A 27276-nucleotide genomic window follows, 5' to 3' on the forward strand; every position below is an offset into this window, starting at 1 on the left:
CCTAAACCCTAAACCCTAAACCCTAAACCCTAAACCCTAAACCCTAAACCCTAAACCCTAAATACGTTGACCGCGCGGACTATATCCCGACTACCCGTATTGCGTAGGCGTCGTATCTCGCGCATAAGTATCCCCGGCTACGATATCTACTACTCCTATTCTACTAGGAGGGCCTCTAGAAGGCTACTAGCGCCCCTAGCCGGTTTCTAATCTTCTACTACTAGCCTATAACTATATAGGTAGTAGAGATATTCCTCGACGCGCTATCGCTCGACTTCGTATCGATCCGCGCCGGTATACCTAGCGAGATACGGACCGCCGCGATCGCGTAGTTTACAAAGAAGATATCGACGACTAATATTCTCGTAACTACCTATAACTACGGTACGATAGGGCTTAATATACACGTAAACTATAGTCGCGTTATACTAATAGAGCCTACCCTTAACTTCAACTCCTTATTCTAAACTATTAGCTATATCCACTAGCTTAGTTAGACCGCTCCCTAGCGGGCGTAGGTCCTATTCTAGGACTATACTATCTAGCGCTAGGTAGAGTATAATAACACTACTAAGGTCCTCCCCTAGGTCGCGGCCTAGTTCCACGACACCCTATCGGAGCGTATTACCGCGTAGGCCGCGTAGACTACGTAGACTACGTAGACCCTGGTAGGCCTAGGGTAGCAACTTACCGCATAGAGCCTAGCGGGTTCTCCTACGTAGTAGACTAGCGATACTAGCACTAGTAGTACTAGCGATAGCACTAACGATAGTATTAACGATAGTACTAATAATAGCGCTAGCGATAGCGCTAGCGATAGCACTAGCGATAGCACTAGCGATAGCGCTAGTAATAGCTAAACTACACGTTCCCGGGAGAAGGCGGAGATCTAGCGGCTTGCTAGACGTCTCCTATAGGATATACTCGGCCTATAGGAACCCCCTCTATACGTAGACCGCGTAGCGATAAGCAAGGTTAACGATCTCGGCCTATATAGTAGGTCGTAGACGTCTAACACTACCTACTCCTAGCGTCGCTCCACGAATCGCTAGACCCGTAACTAGACCGCGCCTAGCACCCCGGGCTACTCTAGTGTAAAGCGACGTAACCGGCCGTAGATAGAAACCCCTACGGCTAAGCAGCTACGGGCGACGCTAGGCCCTAGTAGTCCGGGTACGAGCACGACCTCTAGCCTTAGTACTCCGGGGTCTAGTATAACCCTAGGCCTATACCTATAGAGCGGCCTACCCGCTAGCCCGACCCCCGGCCTAAAGAGGGCCCTAGCCTCTAGCGCGACCCCGGGTCCTAGCACGCTAGGGACTAGCGTAACCCCCGGTCTAAAGGCCGCCCCTAGTATAAAGACTACCCCCGGTCTAAAGAGTGCCCCCGGCCCTAGCACGTAGCTAGCGCTCCCGACCGGGCTATAGAGAAGAACTTAAGTATACGATATACGGAAGATAAACGGGATTAAGATTAATAGATTAAGATTAATATATACTTATAATAATACGGATATAGTAGACGGCGTCGGCGGCGGTGTCTTTTAGTTCTAGGGATAGCGTTTTTATATTATATTTCTAGTTACCTAGATAGCGCGGATATCTGTATTTTTCTATAGTGCTTTTCCTACTATATTTTAAACTACACTAATAGGAATCTAGACGGAAATCTAGCTTAATATATTAAAGTTTACTAACCTAGTCTCGTTCTATATAACCTAATCTTCAAGTAGAGACCCTATAGGACCCCCTCCCTACCCTAGCCTACGCCCTATTTCTAACCGTAGTCGGAAATTATATACGCCTCGTACTCTCTACGCCGGAATTATTACCTAGAAGAAAAGGACGACCCCTCTCTACCCTAGCCTACGCCCTATTTCTAACTATAGTCGGAAATTAAATACGCCTCGCACTCTCTACGCCGGAGTTATTACCTAGAGAAAAAAGGAAGACCCCTAGATTCTGACCGTGGTTAGAAATCAACGGTAGTTAACGGCCTAGAACGTACAAGTTAAAATAATTTTGACTAGGGTCAGAATTCTACGCGCCTCCGTTTAGGCCGGTACGGGATTTATCGTGATATAAATATTAGTATCTTCTACTCCTATTACTATCTATCTAGCTACTTCTGCCCTATCGTTTCTCTTCTACACTTTGCTCTCCTGTAAATTTATCTCTTCTCTTACCTTACCTCTTCTCTTACCTTACCTCTTCTCTTACCTTACCTCTTCTCTTACCTTACCTCCTCTCTTACTACTCTATCTCCTCCCCTTCCTCTATCTCCTCCCCCTCCGTCGACAATATTAAGGCTAAGATCTAGGACACGGAGGGTATTCCCTAGACTAGCAGCGTCTAATCTTCGCTAGCGAGTAGCTCGAGCGATAGCTGTACCCTCTCCGACTACAATATCCACGAGGTCTCTACTCTTTACTTGCTGCTAGTCCTACGTCTCTCTACTAGTATACAAATCTTGGTTCGGACTTTAGATCTCCTCCCTCTCTACCTCTCTTAACTACTACCTATATCTATATACGGTTAGTACCCTCTACCCCTGAATCCCCTCCCCTCTCCTAAAAACAAAATAAAAGCTCGCCGAGATTCTAACCGTAGTTAGAATTCGAGGGTCGTCGGCGGCCTAGAACGTATAAGTCGAAAAGATTTTAACCGGGATTAGAAATCCGCGCGCCTCCGTTTCGGCTATTACGGGATTCCTCGTGATATATATATATCTTAGTATCTTCTACTTAGGTAGGGTACCCTTGCCTACCCTATACTAGTGATTACCCTATATAAGAGAATATTCTTAACTATAGTTAGAAAATTAGTGCTTTACGTCTAGTACCCGCTAGGATAGTAGCTATATACGTATATTATATCTATTATATCTATTGTATCTATTATAACTATCGTATTAATATTAATATCTCCGGTAACCTCTTATATCTTTACTACCCTCGTATCTACTAGAAGATCGCCGCGGTAATCGCTATCGCGTTCGTCGCCTATTCCCCGTATATCGACCGTTCTAGGCCTAGCTATAGTATATACGCGCCCTCGTCGTCTGCTAGGTACGCCTCGTCCGCCTACGCTAGCACCGTCTAGCGTAGGGCCCGCTTCTAGTAGACAGCCTAGTAGGTCGGGAGTACTAGGTCTAGGAACCGGTACTATTCGGTCCCTTGCTAGTTATAGACGACCTACGGGTTAAAATACCGGAAATAGCTAGTATACCCGCCGAACTAGCCCCCGCGCGCCCGGCCCTAGCTCTACGCGTCCTTCTTAGCGTCGAAGTACGTATAGCGCTACGGGTTCGGGTAGTCCCCTAGGCTGTGCCGGGCGTAGAAGCGTACGCCGCCTACCGGCCCTAGGAGGTAGTAGCAGAGTATATAGACCCCGCACTAGGTCTCTAGGGCAGCGAGGTAGTCGGCTAGCCCCCCCGCCTCGCCCTAGATCCGGGCCTAGAGTAGCTCGCCCCTAGCTAGCAGCTTGTCTAGCGTAGGAGGGCTCGCGGGCTAGGGCGATAACGCGGCGACCTACTAGGAGGGCGAGGGCGAGGGCGTAGGCGAGGCTATAGGGATAGGGATAGGGACCCCGGCCCCTAGTAGCGGCGGCGGTACCTAGACACTCCCCGCGTCGCGGTAGACGTCGCACTATAGGGCCTCGGGGTCGTAGGGCCGGCTCTCGCCGTCGAGGAAGGCTGCTAGGCAGGCGAGCTAGCAGCTACCCGGGCCTACGTACGCCTATATAGCGGCCTCCGCGGGGCCTAGGGGCCGGCCTATCCTATCCGTAGCCTCGGCCTACTACTATAGGGGCACTAGCACTAGCGAGTCCCTACCGCCCCTATCGCGCCCTAGCCGCCCGATCTCCTACGCGAAGCTAATTATATTCTAGAGGACGCCTACGTAGATAATAGCCCGTACTGCCGGGTAGTCGATCCCTATACTAAACGCGGACGTAGCGACAACGTAGAGCGGCCGGCCCTACCGCTAGCCCTCGAGTACGCGGGCCTTCTCCTTAACGCTACCGGACTACGAGTAGTAGATAGGCGCTGCTAGCGCTACAGCGATCTCCTCCGCTACGCCCTATACGCGGTAGTAGACGATAACCTAGGACCCGGCCGCCTACGCCGCTAGTAGCCCCTATAGCCCGGGAAGAACGATCTCGCGTACGAAGTCCCGCTTAGAGGGCCCGCGCTATACGCTAAGCCCGAGGTCGCGGCGCGCCGTCGGGCTATAGACAAGGCGCGTCCCGCGTAGAAGTATCGCCCTCTCGAACGTCGCTACTATAGCCGGTAGCAGCGTTCTTATTAGGAAGACTATCGGGCACGCGAGCTTCCGTAGCTACAGCAGTAGGGCTATCGCCGGCCGGTAGGATACCGCTATTATAGCGAGGTAGTACTCGTCGAATACTACCTAGTCTAGCGTATTAGCGACGTACAGCCGGTTTAGGAACTCGCGGAACCGTAGCCGTACCGCCTACTCGATAGCTACTACTACTAGCGGGCACGAGTATAGCCGGCCGGGGTCTAACTACGCGTCCTAGACGTAGGCCGCGACGCTAGCCTCGGCGTACTAGCGCTAGATCTCCGCCTTAAGCACTACTAGCGGTAGGATTAGTACTATCGTGCCGGCCCCTAGAAGCTAGTATAGTAGTAGGTAGAGCAGCGTCTTACCCTTGTTAGTCTGTAGCACTGCTAGGACCTACCTAGCGCCGGCTACGATATACTTAAGAGCCTACCGCTACCCGGGGGACCGATACTCGGCGGCCGCGCTATATATACGCTAGAGGATCGTCTACGCCTAGTCTATCCGCTACCGCTACTAGGTACGCGCGGGGGGCCTCCCGCCTAGCTATACGTCGTATAAGTAGCGTCTCGTCGTCGCTGTAGTCGTCCTATTGCTACTTAGCTAGGGTCTATAGTAGGCAAGGCGGCTCGCTACCCTACGTCTGCCTCTACGTCTACGTCTATATCTAACGGGAGGTCGTCGAGGCGGGCGTCGCTATAATAGACTAAGCAGGCGACCTACCGGGGCCGGTAGCTTACGTAGTACCCGCGGATCGGACGGACTAGGCCTAGTCGCCGCTATCGTCGTCGTCCTACTCCTAGGGGTTATCGGACGCTAGGGCCTAGCGCGGGAGGGCCTACTACCCCGGCTAGAAGTATAGCGGATCCTAGACGAAGTAGTACTAGAGCTAGCTAACATGCTAGAACTACTATAGCCCGGCGTTAGTTAGCCTAGCGCGGAAGTTTACCGTGCCCCTATATACCCGGTTACCTATCTAGGGCGTATAGCTAGCCTGCTAGTATAGCGCGTCTATTATACTACCGAGAGGCGCCCCGGCGTCGTCGCTATCCTCGGTCTTCTCGAGAAGTAGGCCCGTCTTAGCTACCGCGAAGTGCTAGCGCGCGATCCCTATAGTAATCTACCGCTAGGCCTAGACGTAGATATACTTCCCTAGTACCCGCCGCCCTATATCGACGATAACCCGCGTTATCGCGTCGGCCGGCTATAGCGCGCGCCCCTAGGACTAGAGGTAGTCGGCTAGCGCGTTATCGAGGTAGGCCTCGCGCTATAGGAACTCCCGGAACGGCTATATAAGCGCTAGGAAGTCGACTACGAGCTACGCGATCTCGGGTAGGAGGAACCGTACCGGCTACCGCGATACGTTACTCTAGCTACACGTCTTATAGTAGCTTAGGATAAATAGTATCTACTCGTCGTATAGGAAGAGGTCGCGCGTTATTAGGGTAGTATTACGCTACTATAGCCCGATAAACTCGGTATAGCGGCCCTACTACCCCGATCCTAGGAAGAAGGGCACTAGTAGCGCGCGTAGAAAGCGCTATACCCCGGCCTCGTACTACTATACTACGTCCGCGTTAACTACCTACCCGCCGCCTATCGAGGCCTTAGCCTAGAAGGCGTCGAATAGGACTAGGGTCTAGTCTACGCGCGTAATTAGCTAGTCCTAGACCGGGTCGACGTAGTAGGCGTTACGCGAGTTAGTTAGGAAGGACTAGCCTAGTACTATAGTGTCCTAGTTATCGACTAGTAGCGCTAGCTCCCGCGTTAGGATCTCGTAGGCGGGGCTAGACCGGCCGCTAAGGTAGAGCTCGTTAGTAAAGATACGCTACGCCTCGGCGATCGGCTAGAAGATAATCTCGCGGAGGTCGGCTAGGTAGAAGATAATATCGCTCTATACTAGGGTCTCGCTATTAGCGTGCTAGCAGATCTACGCCGGCGGTACTTCGGTCTAGCTAATCTAGAAGCTAAGTAGCCGGTTCTCGAGCAGCTCGCTAATAGGGCTATTAGTATTATTAAGTAGCTACTCGTCCTAGAGCGCTACGATTACCCGCCTAGTCTCGCTCTCCTAGCCCTACGAGGTACGCGCGAGAACCTCGCCGAGGACGATTATCTAGTAGTCGTAGATTAGCTACGAGAGGATCGACGTATAGTTCCCGAGGAATATCTACGCGCCCTATATTAGGCTCTAGAAGCGGGTAGCCGCGTACGATACTAGTACCGAGTCGAACTTACGCTAGGGCACAGCGTACTAGACGATAGCGAGGCTAAAGTCCTATATAGCCCGGTCGAGGCGGCGCGGGAGCGTAGTCGACGAAGCGACGGAAGGGTCCTAGTCGTTAAGGTAGTCGATTAGCTCGTCGATAGCCTCGCTAACCTCGCGCTACGCCTCGAGCTAGCAGTCGCTAGGCCGGAAGAGGTCGTTACGGAGGTAGCCGTACTCTACAACCTAGGCCTAGTAGCAGACTAGCCGCTACTACGTGTCGATATAGCGCTAGCGCGACTACTAGTTCTAGAGTTCGGAGATAGGATCCTACGAGGTCTACTCCCGCGTAAATATATTAAGTAGACAGGCGTTCTAGCGACTAAGGTAGCGAGACTCCCGGTACTAGTCGTACACGAGGACGGTTATCGTCCTCTCGAGTACCCGCTGTACGCTCTCGTAGATTAGGAAGAGACTCCGCTCCCTATCGCGGTATAGGAGCTAGTAGCTACGGCCGAGCTCGCTTAGCTCGAGGCTCTAGAGGTAGAGCGCGATCCCTATCCGCCGGATCTATAGCGTATACTCGGAGACGTGCCGGGACGCTTCGAGAATAGTAGACTCGGGCTAGGATAGCCCCTAGTAGTAGCAGGCGAGGATCTGCTCCTAGTTATAATTAGTAGTGGTAGGCGGAGGAGGAGGGGTAGTAGTGGAAGAGAGAGAAGAAGAGGAGGGGGGGGAAGGTTAAGTAGTGGAAGGTAGTAGAGGAGGAGGAGGAGGAGGAGGAGCGTTATCGGGCGCCTTAGTATATAGATATATATATTATATCGGGTGTAGCTAGTCTCTTAGAACTACCGCGAAGTAGGATTAGTACTACCTCTAGGTAAAGAGGGTCTATAAGTATACTTCGTAATAGGGTATTACCCCGTAGTAGGTAATCTATTACCGATAGGCTTAGTTATAATACTATTAGATAATATAACGGTTGATAGTGCGAAAGGTATAGGTGTCGTAGTAGCAGAGGAACCTACAGATAGTCGGAAGCCCCTAGATCTCTCGACTACTATCGGGTAGCTACACTACCTCGCGATAGGAGGTTACGATATGATCTAATTCGCTTAAGGATTCGATCCCTTTCCGTTAGGACGACCGGAATTTGTATAACTATAAGAGATAACGGGCGAGATTCTATTAGGTATAGCAACTACTATAGGTAGTGTAGAGGATAACCCGGTAGTCAGGGAGAATATAAAGAAAGGACGGTAGTAACGAATCCGGCTCGCTAGCCTCAACTACGGGGTCTAGGGAGCTCGGATTAGAAATCGATATAGCTAGGGCAGGGAGGTAGGCCCGTCGGGTCTTATATTCGATACAATTAAGAAACTAAACCTAGGAGAGAGGGAGGGGTATAATCAGGGCCGGTTGTCAGATATTATCAGGGCCGGTCGAGTCCCCTTTCGGGTCTAGCGCCCGCGCGACAGTATAGCCCTACCCGATATTTATACGGCCGCGCACCGTCGACTAGATCTAGGAGCCCTCGGTCAGGATCGCGTATCGATAGAGAGTATAGATCGCTATATATTCCCCCTAGTCGAGATAGAGAGGAAGGTAAGGCTATTCTAGGAAGGATCCTAGATAGTAGGATAATATCGTAGAATATAATAGTTATAATTCGAGTATAGCGAAAGTCGCTAATAAGATAAAGATTTTATCGATAGCTAAATAGAGAGGATATTCCCTCCTAGCCTACTCTATAAACGCGTCCGGCCGCGTACTAGAACGCGCTTTACTTTTTCTCCTCCTAATATCGCGCGCGATAGAGGATAGACGATAGATTAAATTAGAGGGTTTTAGAGGTCGCGCTAGATTAGCTCGCGAGGATCTACTAGTAGGGCGTAATAGCCGACTAGGTCGCTATAGTCGCCCGGAGCCTTAACTATAGAGCGTATAGACGAAAAGCGTAGAATAGTTGACTATTCCCGAGGGAATAGTATAGTAGCCCGCTTAGCTAGTTAGAGGTACGCTTTCTAAAGATAATTAGTAGAGTAGGTAATAAACGATTAGCTAGTCTAGTTATTTACTATAGAGTTATAGATAGTACTAAGATTAATAGTAGAGGGGATCCTTAGTAAGAGAGTATTATAGAAGGCGTAGGACTATTGAATAAAGTATACTAGGAGTATATAGAATATACTAAGAGTAATAGAAATATTCTCTAATATAACTATATTACTATTAGGGCTCTAGTAATAAAAGAAGGATAGAGAATTAAGCGCTACCTAGCGTTTACTAAAGATATATAAGTTCTATAACTCTCCTAATACTATTAATAAGCTAGGAAGTATATACTAATACTAGATCTTCTATAGTCGAGTTAGAGGGTCTTTCTAGGGCTAGCGAGGCTAGTAGAGGTAGCTATATACCTAGTAGGGAAGAGTATACTCAAGGAAAAGTAGCTATTAGATATAGATTAAGCTAGAGAGGTAGAGAGTAAACTACTTTACTAGGAGAAAATATATCTCTTAGGTACTAATCCTAAGAACCCTACTAAAATAGATAAGAAGGCTAGATAGTAGGCTCTCTTTAGTAAATTCTTATATAATAAGTAGTATATAAAGTTTAAATAGGGTCTCTATAAGATAATCCGGGAGAGATTATACTTATAGGAGGTTTAGAGTAGAAAGAAGAGCTATATTCCCTAGGCTATTATCCTCCTTATTATCTTTACTCTCTAAATTACTTAGGTTATATACGCTATTATCGCTATTAACTATAGGAGAGTTCTTCTAAGTTATTATACTAAGGAGAGCTTTCTAATAGATAACTATCTTAATAGTAGACTACTAGTATAATAGGTCCTAGGTAACCTTCTAGTAGGAATTAGCCTAAATCTACTCGAGGATCTAAAGGTACTAGGTAGGAAATCTAAGCTAGAGTAGTTATTAGTAGGTTCCTAGTCTAAGCTAAAAAGCGCGAAGAATAAAGACTATAAACTATTTCTATATCTACTAGTAGTAACTCCGACTTACTTAGGTTCTAAGGAATAAAAATAGCTATAGTAAGATCTTAGTAGCGAAATAACTCTTAAGCTACGCTAAGACTACCTATCTAGTATATCGTATTATTTCTTTATAGTAGTCGAGAATAAGATTAAGGCCTATAAGGAACTAGTTAATTCGATCTTTATTATAGGGTAGGCTAGTAAGCTTCTATTCTTAGTAAGAGCCTAATCGAAGGCTATAGGTAGCGCTTAAAATATTAGGAAGAAGTATTATCCGCTTAAGGATATTCTATAGGATTCCTTAGTAGGTAGTAATCTACCTAGTATAGTTAAGCTATAGATAGGTACCTTAGTAGATATTAAGACTAGTATAGAAGAGGATATTATAGAGCTAATTACTAGTCTAGAACTACTACTCTCGTTACTAGAGGTTATTAAGGAAGATATAATTTATTATTAATAAGGTCTAAGCCTATAACCTATCCTTACTCTTAATTAGGCTCGAGCTTTAGCTAGGAAGGATTATCTAGTAAGACTATATAGTAGTTATTTTTATCTAGGTCTATAGGTAGATACTTATATATAGTAGTTTAAGATTAGATTATATAGAGAGCCTCGCGATAATATATATCTTTATAATATACTATCCGATAAGATTAAGGCTAATACTAAGGAAGGAGTATTACTAGTACTAGAAGCCTAGTAGGGTCTAGAGGGCGGGATAGTATAGGGATCTATTTAGCTAAGGCGTCGCGAGGCTTCTACTCTTAAAGTAATACTAATAAAGATATAGATTAAGGCTATCCTATTAGCTTCTAGGGATCTAATACTTATTACGGAAGTAAATACTAGCCTATAAGCCCTTAGTCGAGATCGTATATTAGTAGAGAGTATAGATCGCTATATATTCCCCCTAGTCGAGATAGAGAGGAAGATAAGGCTATTCCGGGGAGGATCCTAAATAGCGGGATAATATAGGAGGATATAATAGTTATAATTCGCGTATAGTAGAGTCGCTAGTAGGATAAAAGCGTATTAATAGTTAAATAGAGAGAATTTTCCCTACTAATCTACTATCTAAACGCGTCTAGTCGCGTATTAAACACGCTTTACTTTTTTGCCTCCTAATATCGAGCGTGATAGAGGATAGATAATAGATCGAATTATAGGTTTTAGGGGTAGTATCAGATTAGCTAGTAAGGACCTACTAGTAGGGCGTAATATCCTAACAGGTCGCTATAGTCGCCCGGAGCCTTAACTATAGAGCGTATAGACGAAAAGTATGTAATAGTATACTATTCCCGAGGGACTAGTACAGTAGTTTTTTTTTCTGTCCTTCTTGTTGAATCTACGTCGTTTAATCTACTCATCTGCCGCGAAGAGGGAGTTGAGTGAAGGTAGGAATGCGAGTTGCACAGGTAGCATAGCAACTGACTCTAAAGTTTGATTTGTTTGCAAGGGGGTTATTAGGGTAGGTAACTAAGTAAGGATATTGTAACTGTTTACTAGTACTATAACGGTAGAATAGTACCATTAGTACATGCTTGGAAGAAATTGCTCTGTCTAAAAACACATAGTAAAGTAGAATGTTGATGCCCTGAGTCATTCAAGAATTCAAGAACCCAATCAAGCATCTATCTTGGCCATACACTCGAGGGTGTAAGCATCTGGATCCCAAGCGAGGACCCTTGTCTTATTCTCTTGAAGCTTCAGAGCCACATATTCTTCCATGGTAGCTTCTTCTTCAGGTGTTAAAAGATCAAGTCTCTCCTTCCATACATCGCAAAGCTCGCCATCATGCCGCCCAAAGAACCGCTCATCGATCCTATTCCAGTAGATCGCGTCGAAGAAAAAATCCGACCTTGCAGCGTACACGATCCAAAAGTCTCCGCTCTCCCAGCTATCTTTCATCCGCGTAGAGAGTCGTTGGTGTTCCTCAAGTCTTTCGTTCCGAGCCTGGAACACCTCCTCTTCACATTCCCTCATTGCCTGAAGAAAGATCGGGAGTCGTTTCTCATACTCTATGCACCAGTCGTCCAGGCCTTTGAGCCAGCGATCCGGTGACCGGAGAATAAGCCACCAAGGTGGCGCGTTGGAAAATTCGACCGGGGCAGTATATGCGAATTCCCAGTCTACTACCCCAGTGGTTTTTTCAGCTTCATCAACTAGAAAGCTTTCTGGACGAAGATCATCACACCAAACTGGAAATGGGCCATCTTCATGATTTATCCATTGTTCCTTAAGTTCCTGGTACCAAATAAGTTTTCGGAAAAGAAACCTAGCAACAAATTTACGCCGGCAGTCGTCGGCGGAAGTTATAGCGTCATTTCTTTGGTGTTTTAGGTGTTGAATATGAAGCTCTGCTAGAGCTTCAAAATAGGATGATGCGCTATTATATGTCGTGCTCGGTATTTTCGATTGGGGTAGCGTCCCTATTCCCACAAGTTCGTTCATAGAAAGGGAGAGCGGTGGGTATATCACTTCCCACGTTGATGAACTAGACGTTGATGAACTAGTCTGTTTTAGGGACCCTATCCGGTTCAAAGACAGCGTGGATAAAGAGAAGACGACGTTGGCTAGTTCTCTATACAGAGCTTTCAGCCTTGGTATGCTCATATCTGGGTTGAGTTCTGGCCTGTCATCTGGTTGGCGTCCCGGCTTCTCGAGAAGTTCACCAATGCTTCTCTTGTGGTCAATATAGTCCATGATTATATAAGGACCCAAGTTTGCTGGGCTCTCACTTCTCTGTCCCCAGCCAGAGATCGTAGGAACTGGAATCGGGATGATTCCATTTGAAGTTTTTTCCGAGATAAATTGTATAATGGAGACCTCGTTGCGAACTTTCTCCTCAGGAAACATATTAGCGCCCGCAATCGGGAACCGTAACATCTTGCCACCGCTATCGGTACCGGCAGTGAATGTCATGAGGAAGCTGATATTGTAGCCGCCTGATCTGAAAAGTACGAACTCGACCCCTTGGCGAGGGCTACAGTGTTCAGCAAGAAATACTCCAGTCTCATTGAAGATTTCTGGATCAAGAAGCAAAGCTCGCCAAAAATCTTGGATCACTTCTCTCTTCTCATGTGCGACATCGTCAGTGTCCATAGGCCAGTGCATAGGCAAGTCCATTTTGAGGGGGTTCTAAATGAGTTGAGGAATTCGTACGACAAAGCAAGGTGCCAGGAGAAATATCTAGGAACCAGTGGTGGTGCACAGGAAATAGTGGGGCAAGCTGACTAACAGATACAGGATCACCCGAGAGAACAGAGAACAAAAGTACGTGATCAAAGGATCCACATACCTACCCGCCGCTAATAATCGCATCATCCACTTCTAGTTTTGGCGAGGATCCGCCCCGTATTGAGGAACTACATAATAATATCTCCAAGGAGCAACCATCGCCATATAATACCTTTAAAGAGGAATTACCACTCGTTATAAGATCTCAAATTTGTATCACCGCCGGGTATAACGGTTAGCGTCACTGCAAGTGAATCACCACTAACCTAGAATCCTGATGGTCATTCGTTCCCTTGACGTTGGTATCATGTAGGAGACTAGCCCCCAAACCCCAAGGCCTTAGCAGCGCTTCGTCCTTTATAGAAGTTATTCTACCGCTGGATACAACAGTTGGTGTTATGTAGGAAATTATCATCAAATTATATCGTATTGGCAGTTCTTCTTCCAAAGGAGAACCGCCTCCAACTTCTAGAGAGCTAGTGATTCGTTCTCTAGGCGATATCTCTTCCGGGGTCTTACGGTTGGCGTTTGGTAAATCACCCTAACTTCTCGAGTATTGATGATTGGTTCTCTGAATTTATCACTACCGGACGGAACAGTTGGTGAATCAGTTCCAACTTCGAGAGTCCAGAAATGATTCGAGGGTCACCGCTAGCATTGGAAACTGGACGGCTAGTCGCCTTCTATCCAGTATTGTTATGTCTGCAAATCTCTCTTGACGCTATGCTTCTCTGCGAACATAAATACCGCCGTGCGTCCGTCCTATTTCGAGGTCATTAGAAATCAAATACCAAATATTCTCTACCTCTCTCGTAATCTCCGATAATCTATCTCGTAATTATACTATTGCCTACTCTAGCCTTATATAGGCTCGGATCTATAGAGTAGACCGAAGACGTATATAGTTGAAGGGCGCCTAGTTAGTCGACGAAGTAGTTATATAATAACTACTAAGTATTCCTCCTAGTTATAGTATATATCCTTATATCGTACTATAAGGTTATTACGTTACTAAAGATAGTTGATTATCAAGCTTAAGTGTAACTATAAGTAATAATATATAAATTAACGCGAAGAACTAAATACAAATAGGTAAACAAGTGTCCTTATATATCTAGTCCTTTATATCCTAGGATATACTCGGTTTATATCCTAGGCTATATTCCGATCATAGCCCTAGCTATAATATCACGTGACCTTAGGTGTTATTGCCTAAGTCCGTTCTTGCTTATTATAAGCAAGATTCCTCGATACCGCCTTATTGCAGAATCTATTGGTTCAGGCGTGTCCATTTGTAGCATCCCAAGGGTGGGGTCTGTAACACGACGTATAGGATTATAAGAGCTCGTAGGGGTATATCGGGATAATATTTAGAGGACCGGTTAAGTAGAAGGCTAGTAAGTAAAAGATAGTAATAACTAGCACTACCGAGGTAGAGCTACTTACTATATCGGAAGCTACTTATTTAATTATAATATAGAAGCGCCTATATAAAGCAATTAGATTCGATCCTTAATATCTACTTACTATCACTTATAATAACTAGGCCTCGGCACGACCTGCGGGTGACCCTCGGCGGGTGACCCTCCGACCCTCGTTTTGAGGGTCGAGGGTCTAGCTTATAGACCCGCGGGTCGGGTCTAGTATAGGTAGGACCCTCGCGAGGGTTACCCGCGGGTAACCCGCGGGTAGTCAAACTAGGCAAATAGGAGGAAATATAAATAAATTATATATATTTTAGATAACTAAGCAGAGTTATACTTCCTAATTAGGAAAGGCGTCTAAATTTTATGAAAATAAGGGTCGCTAAGGGTCGCTGAGGGTCACCCGCATAAGGGTAGGCGAGGGTCGCGGGTCGGGTGACCCTTATAAGGTCTAGACCCGACCCTCGCGAGGGTCGTGCCGAGGTCTAATAATAACTAGTAGACGCTCGGACTATTAACGAAGGAGACGCCTCTCCTAAAGACTAAGCTCTGATATATTAATATTTATTAGCACTAGTTAAGGTAGGAGGTTCAGGTATAACGTATTACTGTTAGATAGGTCGAGTCGAAGGATATAATTACTAATAGCCTCACTAAGAGCCTTCCCTAGCAGCGATATAAAGTATTCGTTAACTAGCTTAGAATAGAAGACATTAAAACGCTATTAAAGATTTCCTAAATAGGAAATAGAGGTTAATTCGTAGAGACGCTAGAAATCGAAGATTTAGAAGATTATAAAATCGCCTATCCCTAGGGAGGTATATCGAGAAGGAAGACTACATAATACGGGCGAGACCTATATATTTCTATACGCGTCAGGATATTACAGGGATACTCGATTTGCTACGTGTTTTATATAGTATCCCGGGTATACTCGGAACCTAGCGCCGTAACACGCTAGACAGCAAGGTAGGTGTCATATGATATTGCAACATGAAGCTATTCCTAACTTCACGCCTCAGGTGTCAACTCGACACCTTATCGGTCAGGCTTCGTCATGACAGCCCCACGTCTCCCCAACAAGGATGCATGACCTACAAGACCCTAAGGGTTCGGTGCCCTTCCATTAGGGATTCGTGGACCCCTCTTCTCTGTAGCCTTTGCTTATCTCTGACACATAGGGGCCACGTCAGACCGCATGTTATAATGTGATCCATCGTCTTTGCTTGGTCATGTAGGAAAAGTGTTGAAGCTTGTACATAAATTGAGGATTATGGAGAGATCCAGGATAGCAAGAAACAGTGTTTAGCTTTCCTTACTTGACGTTTATCTTCCTACCTAGTCGACAGGCTTTCTACCCTGTACAAGTAGTTATTCTCTAACAGTAGGGGATATTCAATATTCCCCCGCCTATACACTTAGATAGTTCAGTCACCTAATACATCACTATATTGAGCATCTCGTTCTATTGGATCCTAGCTTTCCTAGCCGATACCGTATCCTACTCTATTGACAGATAGATGATAGATCGAATTATAGGTTTTAGGGGTAGTACCGGATTAGCTAGCAAGGACCCACTAGTAGGGCGTAATATCCTAACAGGTCGCTACAGTCGCCCGGAGCCTTAACTATAGGGCGCACGGACGAAAAGTGTGTAATGGTATACTATTCCCGAGGGAATACTACAGTAGAGCCTTAACTATAGGGCGTATAGACGAAAAGTGTGTAATGGTATAGTAGGATTAGCTCGCGAGGATCCACTAGTAGGGCGGAATAGCCGACTAGGTCGCTGCAGTCGCCTAGAGCCTTAACTATAGGGCGCACGGACGAAAAGCGTGGAATGGTGGACCATTCTCGAGGGAATAGTACAGTAGTAGAATTGTTTGGGGAGCGGGCGTGCTGATTTCGTATCTATAGCTTGATCGCCTTTGTTCGATCTGGGATTACTGATAAGCGCAACAAATGTTCGTTTTATTAGTTTGAGAGAGAAGCGACGAAAGATCTAGCATCAGTTGACATACTAGCCTGCGGCTCGGCGGACATGGCCCAATACCACCTAATTCACACTAAAACATCGACAAGGTATCCACTCAAGCCCCACAGGGCTAGATGTCACGCAAAATCAATCTATCTGGTCTGAGATAAGATCCCCATCGGTATCATCTGAAGATTCTTCCATCGCATCCGAAAGACTGGAAGCCTCGTCAAGCCGAGCCAAATTGTCGGGTTGGTGGAGGGGCCCGAGGGAATGCGCGACTAGACTATAGGGATGTGGCCTGCCGGGAGGACTGTTGCGCTCGTACTTGTTACGATAGATATGTAATGACATTGCATGACTTGGTTCGATTTGCCTGGTACACCTCTCATCCTCCAATCGCATCCATTCCGAAGCCCTACTATGGCTATCGAGAGCAGCCAAGGCAAAACGAGCAAACTGGCTCTTCTGCGCCTCAGATAGTTGAAAAATAGGGTAGCCCTGTACGGGATGCAGAAAAACATTATTGCACTTGAGTATATTTTTATTAGAAACCCCCTTCAAAGTAGGAAATTAGGGAAGAATACAAAACCGCGGATAAACGTACCTCTAGTTCAGACTGTCCACGGTCAAAGAGTACGACTCCACCAAAGATCCGGTACTCAGCCCAGTAACCTATAATATCAGCGATTCCATCGGGATACTGCTCCCAGAATTCATATGCCGGGTGAAATAGTGCTGTCTTGTGGGCTTTAATCTTGAGCTCCATTCGAGATCCATCTTCAAAGATCACATCAGGGGGACGATTTGCTTCTATCGGGTTAGGTTGATTTAGTCCTCCATCGACTTTTTGAGATAAAGCAGTCGCTAGATGATGAATAGCGATTGCGACGACCTCGATGAATCGTAGAATGAATCTTTCAGATCCTATCGGTGAATTCTGGTATGCTTGCAAAGCCTATTCGAAAAGTTCAAAGATTAAAGATGAAAACTTAGCACAGGCGAGAGGAGGGGCTATAAGTACGTCACTATCAATCATAATATCATCCATGGAGAGGTGATCTCGCAGGTCTTTTGCAAGAGCTATGGCATCTTCACTTGGCTCCAAGCGATCCTCAAAAACCTGTCGGACTGAAACATAGTAGTCCTTGTAAACTCCTCGGATAGGACACCCATCCGCAATCTGGGCGAAGGTGACGATTCCTAAGTCTGATGCCAATATATGGGATAGAATTTGGAACAGTGGTGCAGAATGGCTTGATGGAAGATGACCCGGTGAGCGCTTTGGCATTTCCGACATTGTGATATGCAATCAATACGACAAGGGAGAGGTCAAGCGAGAAAAACTTTTTGGGGCGGGGGCTCCAGCGGACTGCGCGGTCTCACTAGCAGGCATGGGCGCATGAGAAGGCCAGTTGTTGTCACGTGATGACATCCAAAACACCACCCAGCTCGGCGCGTAATGTACTCCCCTATCAGATGGCCCAGCAATGCCAACCAACCCAACCCAAAGCAGACTTAACTAGCAAGGATTGCTCGAATCAGCAGAGCACGTGTTACTCTACTCAGAGACAGCTATAAGACCAATCTAGGGCCAACTAAACCTAACCGAATTAAAACCAACACCACCTCACGAACCGAACCAATCAGGGAGCCTACTCTTCTCGGGGAGTTCAGGGAGTTTAGGGGAGGAGCATCTCAACGCCAAGACAATCCAACCCACCAGAACCGGCAAGTTGGCTCAGGGCATGGCGCAGTTTTAGACAGGCTCCACCTCGGCGGCAACATTTCAAACTATTGGGAGCGAGGTTTACTGATAAGGGCTGCATGTACTCAATAAAAGGGGCATTTCGGTAGAAGCCAACACGCCACTAGGTTGTATCATACTCTTGCCTGACTGGAGGCTAGAGCTGAGTTGGTTTCACAGCCTGATTTATTCCCTCATTACTGTCCTGTTGGCTAGAAAGCAGTTTTTGATTGGTTGTTTGTTAAGGTACTACTTGCAGGGTAGTGGCCTGTTGGCCAGGTAAAGAAAAATGAATACAATGTGGAATCGTTATAGAATCCAGCAGGAGCAATAAGAGTATATTATTGTAACAACTGAATATTAAAGAGATTCAGTAGAAAGAAAGGGGGATTCCTTCTTCTATACTATTAATGTCGTTATTCCGCTCCGTGCCGAAATGGTAATGATGAAGGGATTCAAATCTATATTATATCGTTATGTGTACGATTCGTATCCGAAACCATCCGGAGTATTCGTTCCATAACATTACTCGACCCCCTGTCTATAGTGCAGGTTTTTAAAATGGCGTCGTAGGAAGTTTCAACAACTTTAGACGCTCGAAAATGGTACGTGACGCCCACCAGAAAGTATTCTATTTTTGAACCACTCTGCATCATGGATGGCCAGTATCAACTTTTTCCGGACCTTGTGCAGCAAGGGTTTCTCCAGTAACTATTCATGCGTTCTGCGTTGGTGTCCGCCCCCGGCGCAAAGCAAGCCTACCTTAGACAAGATGGTTGAGGACCATTTCTGCCGTGGTATTCTTCGCTGGTGACAAGATATATATAAAGTGAGAAGGTTTCCATCTGAAATGATCAGAGCTACCCAATTCTACTTGAGGATTTTTCATCTACTGTGACATAAATCTTTGCCAATCATTTCTATAGATTCCTTGCAGAGCAAAATGAGTACCACCGGACCCAGCGCCGCCAACAAAGCAAGCAAGAGAGGGACTTTTCATTTTTCGGTCGGCTATAATCATGATGCGCCAAACCCTGGGGCTAATGAGAAAGAAATTTCGACAGATACTCCTGAAGGAACAGCTCTTAAGGCACTCAGGAAGCTGGCAATAAAGCTGTTTTCCGAGGGTCTAGCCAAGCAGGTATATGGGGATTTGGCTTTTGCACACGTCAAGCTTCATGGCTATCAAATGAGTGAAACCCATGCTAGAGAGTCTACAAAGATTTTCTTTGCTCGTTTAGGGCGGCAAAATGGGAATTACTTCCCAAAATTGGCCATGGATAGTAGTATAAGGCCCGGCGATGAGTTCGCCTATGTCCCGAGAACAGATGCGGACTGGGAGGCCACATTGCAGACCGTCGATGATGGAGACATGTCAAGGTTGACTATTTATCTCAATCCAAGTGTATGTGGAACTGGTTTGGCACTAAAATCCTTGAGACTAATGGCTTCCAGGTCTATAAATCAATGGCCAATGCATATAATAAGTCGCTTAAAGCCGAGGCGGAGGCAAAAAATATCCAAAATCAGCTGGATATTATCAATAAAAGGATTGAAACTAGTACTTCCGACAAAACTATACAAGAGCTTAAAAAAGAGAAAGAAGGCTTGGAAAAAAAGCGCGATAAGTATCTTGAAAAAGAGGAAGAATATGCACAGGTCTATAGGAATTTTAAGTACGCTATGCTGGTCACCATGACCCATGAGGTCGCGCACTTATTGATCATGTACATCCAAATGGTCGTCACTGGGGACCATCAGAAAGGGCGAGCTGTCACTCCAGAGGAAATAGACCACATGGATTACGGACCTGCCGGTAAAGGTGAGTCCGGGGCATGGATTGAATTGAAGCTCTTTGGCGGTGATCTTCAATTCTCATCAGATCCAGTGGAGAAAAAGGTAAGGATTTGATACGATCCCAAAAAGTAATATCTCCTGACTCTCTTCCTTAGGAAGGAAAAACAGTAATGTTACAGGATCGAGGCAAGGGCAAACGGAGAGGTGAATTTATTGTTCCCCAAGAAAGGGTCAATAAGTTTTGTGAAGGGAGTAAGTCATTTACCTGATAACACCGGATGCTCCTTGTATCTATGTTGCAAGATACTGACTTTTCTTTTCTCAAGTCTTTGAATTTACCGGCACTGGGCGTTTGAGACGGTCGAATGCTGGTAGAGCAGGAAAGCAAGCTTACCACGATGACACCAAAGTTCATGATATTCTAATTCTCTGGGGCGATGTGGAAGGCACAAAAGCTGGCCTAAGTAAATTGGCTAAAGAGACACAGGAGGCCGCCGCGACAAAGGCCGCAGCGCTAATGGCCAGAGCGGAAGCGAGCGAGGCTGCAACGAAAGCGGACTCGCTAGGTAAAAAGCCAGAGGCTGCTGCCGCAAGGAAAAAGGCAGCAGCAGCAGAGAGAACTGCCAAAGAGAAAGAGGCCTTAGCGAAGAAGGCCGCAGACAAAGTAGCAGCCAGTATGGGTTATCATAAGCCGACGAAAACAACTCAACAGGGTGCGGCAGCCAAAGCGGCTTCAGGCAGTTTTGGCCCATTTAGCTCCTCTGAATCCCATGGGCTGCTCCCTAATGTTTACAGCTTGGTAACAGTCGAGTTGGTCGTACGCGGCCCAGGTCATGGTAAAGTAGATAGGAAAAGCCACTAAAAGCGAAGAAAACGGCTCAATCAACCTAATGCACCCAGGCTTGAGGTATAATGGCTATGTAGGCACAAGAACAGTCCAAATGTATGTCAGCCCACGCGGGTTGAATGTCAAAGAAAGGAAAATGAGGTTGTGTTACTGTACTAGTCTCTCGGAAATGGTATACCATTCTATAAGGCAAAACGTGACCGATACTGTACCCTTCAAACTAACACTATACAAATGAAAATATATTCACCCGATAGAGAAAAGCTCCCTGATTCTACTATACTAGTCTCTCGGAAATAGTATACCATTACACACTTTTCGTCTATACGCCCTATAGTTAAGGCTCTAGGCGACTGTAGCGACCTGTTAGGTTATTACGCCCCACTAGTGGATCCCTGCTAGGTAATCCGGTACTACCTCTAAAACCTATAATTCGATCTATTATCTATCCTCTATAGCACGCGATATTAGGAGGTAAAAAAGTAAAGCGTGTTCTAACACGCGACTTAACGCGTTTATATAGTAGATTAGTAGGGAATATCCTCTCCCTTTAGCTATCGATAGATTTTTATCCTATAAGCAACTCAATCAATCAATCAATAATCTTATTCCTGATGGAGCTTCCTCTATTTACAAGGTGCTATGCAGGGATTTGCGCCTTCTAGTGCTAGCCTAGTGCGTATAAGAAGTTGCTAGCAGCAATAATAGTATGTAGCGTATACTGTTATAACAAATAGATAAAATCGAACGATAAAGGAAAGAATCAAACGAAAGAAGGGATCCGCCTCCGCGGCTATCCCGCGTGTCCTAGCGGAGCCGAATGTACCTGCTATATACACTAGTAGCCTGAGTAAACTAGCTGTTAATATATTAACTAGCTTCTAATATCTATATAGCCTTTATACGGGCGGAGAAACTGCCGCCGGCCTTATCTTGTAGCGTGATAATAAGATCCGGTAGAACTACACCGCCGGCCTTATCTATAGATTGATAGTAAGGTTATATAGTAGCTCGCTCTTAGTTTTATACCCTATCGGTCCTATAGGACTACTACCTAGAGGCTTATATTTAATTTAGGGCTACGCTATCGGTCGGATCCGGGTTTTCTAGTTCTATCCCGAATACAGCGAGATCTAAGTGCTTAAATTGATCTGGTAAGCCGGATAATACTATAAACTAGGCTAAGTATAGTCTAGCGGGAAGCTAGTAGAAAGGCTTATTAGTGCTAAGCTACCAAAAGTATTTCCCGATCCCTACTTTCACTACCCTAACATCAAATATATATATCTATTACACTACACACTACACTACTATCTTTCTAGCTATATATTTCTAGTAAGAAAATTTGAATTCGGGTAGGGTTAGACTCGCTTAGCAACCACTAATATTTTGTATAATAACCCTTAACCCTCCGTATAGCTTCTAGTCTTCTTCCTATCCCTAAAATCAGCCTATCTATCTTCCTCTATTCTAATATATCCTAAGCTTCTATAATATATCTTTTAAAATAGTGCTAATCCTCCTTAGACTTTCCTATATTTATAAGCTTAAAATATAACTTAAAAAGCTTTAGTTTTAACTATCTCTAAATAGGTTCTATCGGGTTTAAATTAGGTAAGTATAGAGGCTAATCCTCGACCTAAAACTATATATTTTAAACTACTCTTAGGATATCTTCGTAATATAAATCCTAGTATTATCTTATTAGAATACCTTCCTCGGCCTATATATAGGTAAGAGACCTTCTTCTAACGCGTCTAGATAGGATCTTATTATATAACCTTGCTTCTAACTATCGGATTCCTCCTATTCTATTATAATAAGCTTTAACTAACTACTAAGCTAGATAGTACCCTAAACTATCTACGATATATCCTTAATATAAACCTATTTATTAATAAGATTACGCCTATAGGCCTTAGAAGCGAATCTCTAGCACTATTTAGGCCTAGTATTCAACGATCGTTAAATAGAACACTTATCGGAAAATATCTACTTTTAAATCCTAGAAGAATTAGTAATTCTTCGCTATTTTAATATAAAATAACGTCGTTTTAAAGTAGTCTTTAACCCTATAGGGATCTTCTTCTTTGATAAGTATTTAATAAGTTTAAATCGGCGAAGAACTCGATAAATTATTAACCTAGAAGGATAACTAGGTAAGTAGGCTGATAGCTGTTTATAGGTCTAAAAAGGATACCGGTAAGCTTGTAAATATAGAAAGATATAATCACGACTACTAAGCTTCCTAGGCCTACTAGATCTAGGCGCTAAATTAACTATGTATTATTATATATAGTGTTAAATAGTATTATATATCGTCTTCGGATCGTATACAAAATCACGTGCTAGCTATACTCTAGATATACCGTTATTAGTAGTATATACTATTACTAAACGCTGGTTAGGGGTAAGCTCACCTTTTTTTCTTCGCTTTTTAGTAGTTTCTGCTAGGCTATCTAGTATTTTGAGGTTGTAGGAAGAAGAAAAAAAATAGGGTTGATGGTTGATATAGTAATAGAAAGTAGGGTCGGGAAAAACTTTTGAAACGCTACTATATATAGAGACCCCTACTTCTACTAAGGAATTCCTTAATGTTATGCGTATCTCCTATAGATCTAGGTATTTAAGTCATATATAAGCAACTATTTAGTTACCTAAGTTATATCCGTATCTCGGTAAGTCTCGCGCGTTAATTTTTAATAGATAGCTTAATAGCCCTATCTTGCTAGTTCTTAGTTAAATTAGCACTACTAATATTGCTTTCCTTAGTCCTTGCTAGTAGTTAAGAATATCCTTCTTACCTACTACCTCCGCTAGTATGTTAGGGAATGTTAGAGAATAACTACTTGTACAGGGTAGAAAGCCTGTCGACTAGGTAGGAAGATAAACGTTAAGTAAGGAAAGCAAAACACTGTTTCTTGCTATCATAGATCTCTCTATAATCCTTAATTTATGTACAAGCTTCAACACTTTTCCTATATAACCAAGCAAAGACGATAGATTATATTATAATATACAGTCTAACGTAGCCCCTATATGTCAGAGATAAGCAAAGGCTATAGAGAAGAGGGGTCTACGAATCCCTAATAGAAGGGCACCGAACCCTTAGGGTCTTGTAGGTTATATATCCTTATTAGGGAGACGTAGGGCTATTATAACGAAGCCTAACTAATAAGGTATCGAGTTAACACCTAAGGCGTAAAGTTAGGAATAGCTTTATATTATAATATTATATAACAAATTATCCTCCCTCTATAACCGCTTGCCTCTAAGCGGGAGATTTAAATAGTTAGTAGGCTTATTTAGTATAAACAGATTAAATCCTAAGGCTATAATCCTTATATAAGCAAAGTAAATAAGGAGTATTATACTATAGAAGTAAGAGCTTCCTTTATTTATATCCCCTACCTTATATTACTATCCTTTATTTTAATACTCTTCTACCTCCTCTCTTTTATTTCTTATTACTATCCTTTCTTTATTATATTGTCTACGTTTCGTTTACTATACCTCCCCGCCTTCGTGCTACCTATACGGTACCGATTACACTAAAGTATTTTTAGTATATATATTACTTATAGACCGCTATCGGGCCTTCGGGTAGTCTATCCCTAATTATAGATATCCCTCTATTAATTAACTACGTCTTAGATGCTAAAGTATCTATTCTATATCGCTAGTATTCCGCCCGGAATACTATATATTCTGCTATAGGTTTCGCTAGGCCTTCTGCTAGGTTTTATACTAACTTCTTCTTAGTCTACTACTACTATATTAGGCGATACCTACGACCTTTCTAAGATCTTGCTATAGGCTAAGAAGGTTTTCTAGGATAAGATAGTAGTAGATAATAACACTAGGGAAATAGGAGTATAGCCCTTTTTCTAGGCTGTTCGTCTAGAGATCGCCGAGGCTTCGCAGGATCTCTACCGTGCTTTCGATAGTGCGGAGCAGGCCTATCGCTGTGAATATCTCCTCAACTATAGTTTCTATAGCGCGTCGCTATCTTATACTAGGATACCCTTGCCGCTCGTCGATATAATCTTTCCGGAATTCTTCCTCCCCCCGATAGATCCTCCGCCCGGAGATAGGGTTTATACCGGTCAAATAAGCTACTTCGACTTCTTCCTAGGGATAATAGATACCTCTCCTAGGCTTAGGTAAAACTAGTGTTCTACTATAGGGTTTCAGCGGTAGTTCGTGATAGTTAGGTAACTTATCTAGTAGATCGCCTAGCTAATACGGAGGCCTATAATAATTTAATAAATATTGAATCTAATAATAAGCCGGAAGTGCTAGTAAGAAGTATTATAGATAATTTTCCTCTTATTCCTAAGGAAATTTAATCTTTAGTATAGTGAATATTAGGATAGTATCTTATTTCTATAGGCCTTCGGTAGGGTTTTATTTATTTATCTTCGACTATATACTTATATAACGTATAGTAATAATAATATTCAGGATTTTCTTTTAGTTCTCTATTTCCTATAAGCCTATATTAATCCTATAGCGTTCCCTATATCGTCTTAGGATACCTATTAATTATATTCTAAGAGCTAGCCTTTCTATTTAATAAGGAAATAAGATTCTCCCCTAATTAATTTCTTCTCGCGTACTTCTTTAACTTTATACTTATCGTTATTCTCTAATTCTAGTATCGGTAGCCTCTCGTTATCCTTCCTACTTAGTTTTCTCTAAGGTTCTAGGAGGGATACGTGAAAGACGTTATAGATATAATTATACTACTAAGGTAAGCTTAGACGGTAAGCTTGTTTACCGATAGGTTATAGGATCCTAAAAGGGCCGATAAAGTAGGGTGCTAGCTTTCTACTCCCTTTTAGTTTAAGATATTTAGTAGAAAGACCGACTAGGTCTCTTCTTTTAAACTATATCGGTTTATAGGTTTAGTTATAGTACTTTATTATAGTTTTAGCCGCTTTTCGCTAGTATTCCTATAAGTTCTATCGAAGAGCTTTAAGTTTCTTAATTCTTATAGATACTACTAGGACCTCCTAGTAATACGTTTCGCTCTCGAAATACTAGTAGAAATCTAGTAAATAGCTAAGTAATACCTAGAAGGGTAATATCTTAGTTATTATATTTACTATATTATTATATATAAACTCTGTATTCTTTAATAGTAGTAGCTAGAGTACCTAGTTTTCTACTATAAAGTATCGTAGGTAATATTCAAGTATTTAGTTTATCCTTTCTATTTAGCTATTAGTTTATAGGTAAAAAGCTATTAAAAGCCTAAGCCGAACTTAGGATTAATAATATAATTTTAACTAGAATTTGCTAGTAAATAATAATCCTCGATTAGATATAATACCCTCTAGTAGCCTAAACCGTAATTCTACTTCGTTATAGAAGAGCTCTATAAGTTCTATAGCGGTAATTATTAATAAAATAGCGAGGAATAGTAACTATTTCGTGAACCTATTAATAATAATAAGGATTATATTAACTTATTTACTATTATATAGTATTAATAGGAGGCCTATAATAAAGTCTATCGATAATTCAGCGAAAGGCTTCGCTAGGATTAGTAAGGGTTTAAGTTCTCTATAAGGTTTATATCTTTTCACTATAACGCCTTAGTAGACTTAATAATCCTATATATACTTAGTAATATCTTAGTAGAGATTCGGCTAGTAATATTTCCTTTATATTAGCTTAAGGGTTCTATTCTAGCTAAAGTAGCCGGTAAGGGGGTTATTATAATAAATACTTAATAATATAGTTCTAAGATTACTCCCTATTAGGATATACACGCGTTCTTTAAATTATAAGAGACTATTAGGTCTAATACTCTAGCCTTTTTGTCCCGGAGCCTTCTACTTAATAGTAGCCTTTTAGCGCTAGGTCTCTAGGTCTTCTTTTTAAAGTCGCCTATATAAGTCCTTAAGGTCTATACCTACTTCTATAGAGTACGCCTATTTAGAAGTATAAGCTAACTATACTTACGCGTTAGGGAGATAGTACGCTTACCCGAGCTTTCCCTAATCGATTATACTAATCGATTTAACTCTATCTTTATTTTCTACGAAGTATAGGAAAAGTAAGGTAAGTTTCTTTATAGTTAATAACTAGACCCTAGTAGTATAGTAATTAGTCGTCTACGCTTCGCTAGCTAATCGTTAGCTTAATAGCGAAATTAGGTTAACCTCTATAAGGTTACTCGGTAGCTATCGCCGAGAAGGTCTATCCGCGGGATTATATTTCCCTACTCGATATTTTATTATAAAGTTAAAGAGGGTAAGGCTTAAGCACTATCTAGCTTACCTCCTATTAAGTTTTCCTTATTTTATAAAGGCTTATAGATTTATATAATCTAAATATACTTTAATAGGAAACGTACTACCTTCTAGGTAGTACCGCTAATATTTAAACGAATAAACGATAGCGAATAGTTCCTAATCCGGCGTCCTATATAGGATTTTAGTACTAGAGAACTTATATAACTAAAAAGCTACTAGATACTAAATATCTTAGTTATCCTATTAGGATAGAATCCCTACTATTATACCGTTCGATATATCTATTTCTAACCTTATCGGTTTTAGCGGATTAAAGAACCGAAGAAGTAGTGCTAACTAAAAGGCTACGATTAGGCGACGAAACGCTACCCTTTTATTAAGGTTTAGCTCTACTTAACCTAGTTTTCGCCTATTCTTACTTCCTTTTAATAGATTAGTAAGAGGCAGAGCGATACGGGAGTAATCCCTAATAAATCTATAGT

The 27276-nt window shown here is 43.4% G+C and overlaps 3 protein-coding genes across 3 annotated transcripts; 1 reads left to right on the forward strand and 2 right to left on the reverse strand.

The window, feature by feature from the left end:
- Positions 1-11127: 11127 nt before the first annotated feature.
- On the reverse strand, positions 11128-12630 carry N7462_000001 (uncharacterized protein; the record flags this gene model as incomplete). Its single annotated transcript, XM_057071727.1, has 1 exon — positions 11128-12630. One exon carries the CDS (start codon positions 12628-12630, stop codon positions 11128-11130), a length of 1503 nt encoding a protein of 500 aa, XP_056938257.1.
- Positions 12631-16287: 3657 nt separating this feature from the next.
- Positions 16288-17440, reverse strand: N7462_000002 (uncharacterized protein; the record flags this gene model as incomplete). Its single annotated transcript, XM_057071728.1, has 3 exons — positions 16288-16614; positions 16748-17098; positions 17165-17440. 3 exons carry the CDS (start codon positions 17438-17440, stop codon positions 16288-16290), a joined length of 954 nt encoding a protein of 317 aa, XP_056938258.1.
- A 1390-nt stretch (positions 17441-18830) lies between these two features.
- On the forward strand, positions 18831-20487 carry N7462_000003 (uncharacterized protein; the record flags this gene model as incomplete). Its single annotated transcript, XM_057071729.1, has 5 exons — positions 18831-19292; positions 19343-19786; positions 19840-19936; positions 20011-20397; positions 20480-20487. 5 exons carry the CDS (start codon positions 18831-18833, stop codon positions 20485-20487), a joined length of 1398 nt encoding a protein of 465 aa, XP_056938259.1.
- Between the last annotated feature and the right edge of the window lie 6789 nt (positions 20488-27276).

The sequence above is a fragment of the Penicillium macrosclerotiorum genome, assembly GCF_028827735.1.
Source record: "Penicillium macrosclerotiorum strain IBT 26536 chromosome Unknown utg000001l_segment0_segment0, whole genome shotgun sequence".
NCBI classification, from domain to species: domain Eukaryota; kingdom Fungi; phylum Ascomycota; class Eurotiomycetes; order Eurotiales; family Aspergillaceae; genus Penicillium; species Penicillium macrosclerotiorum.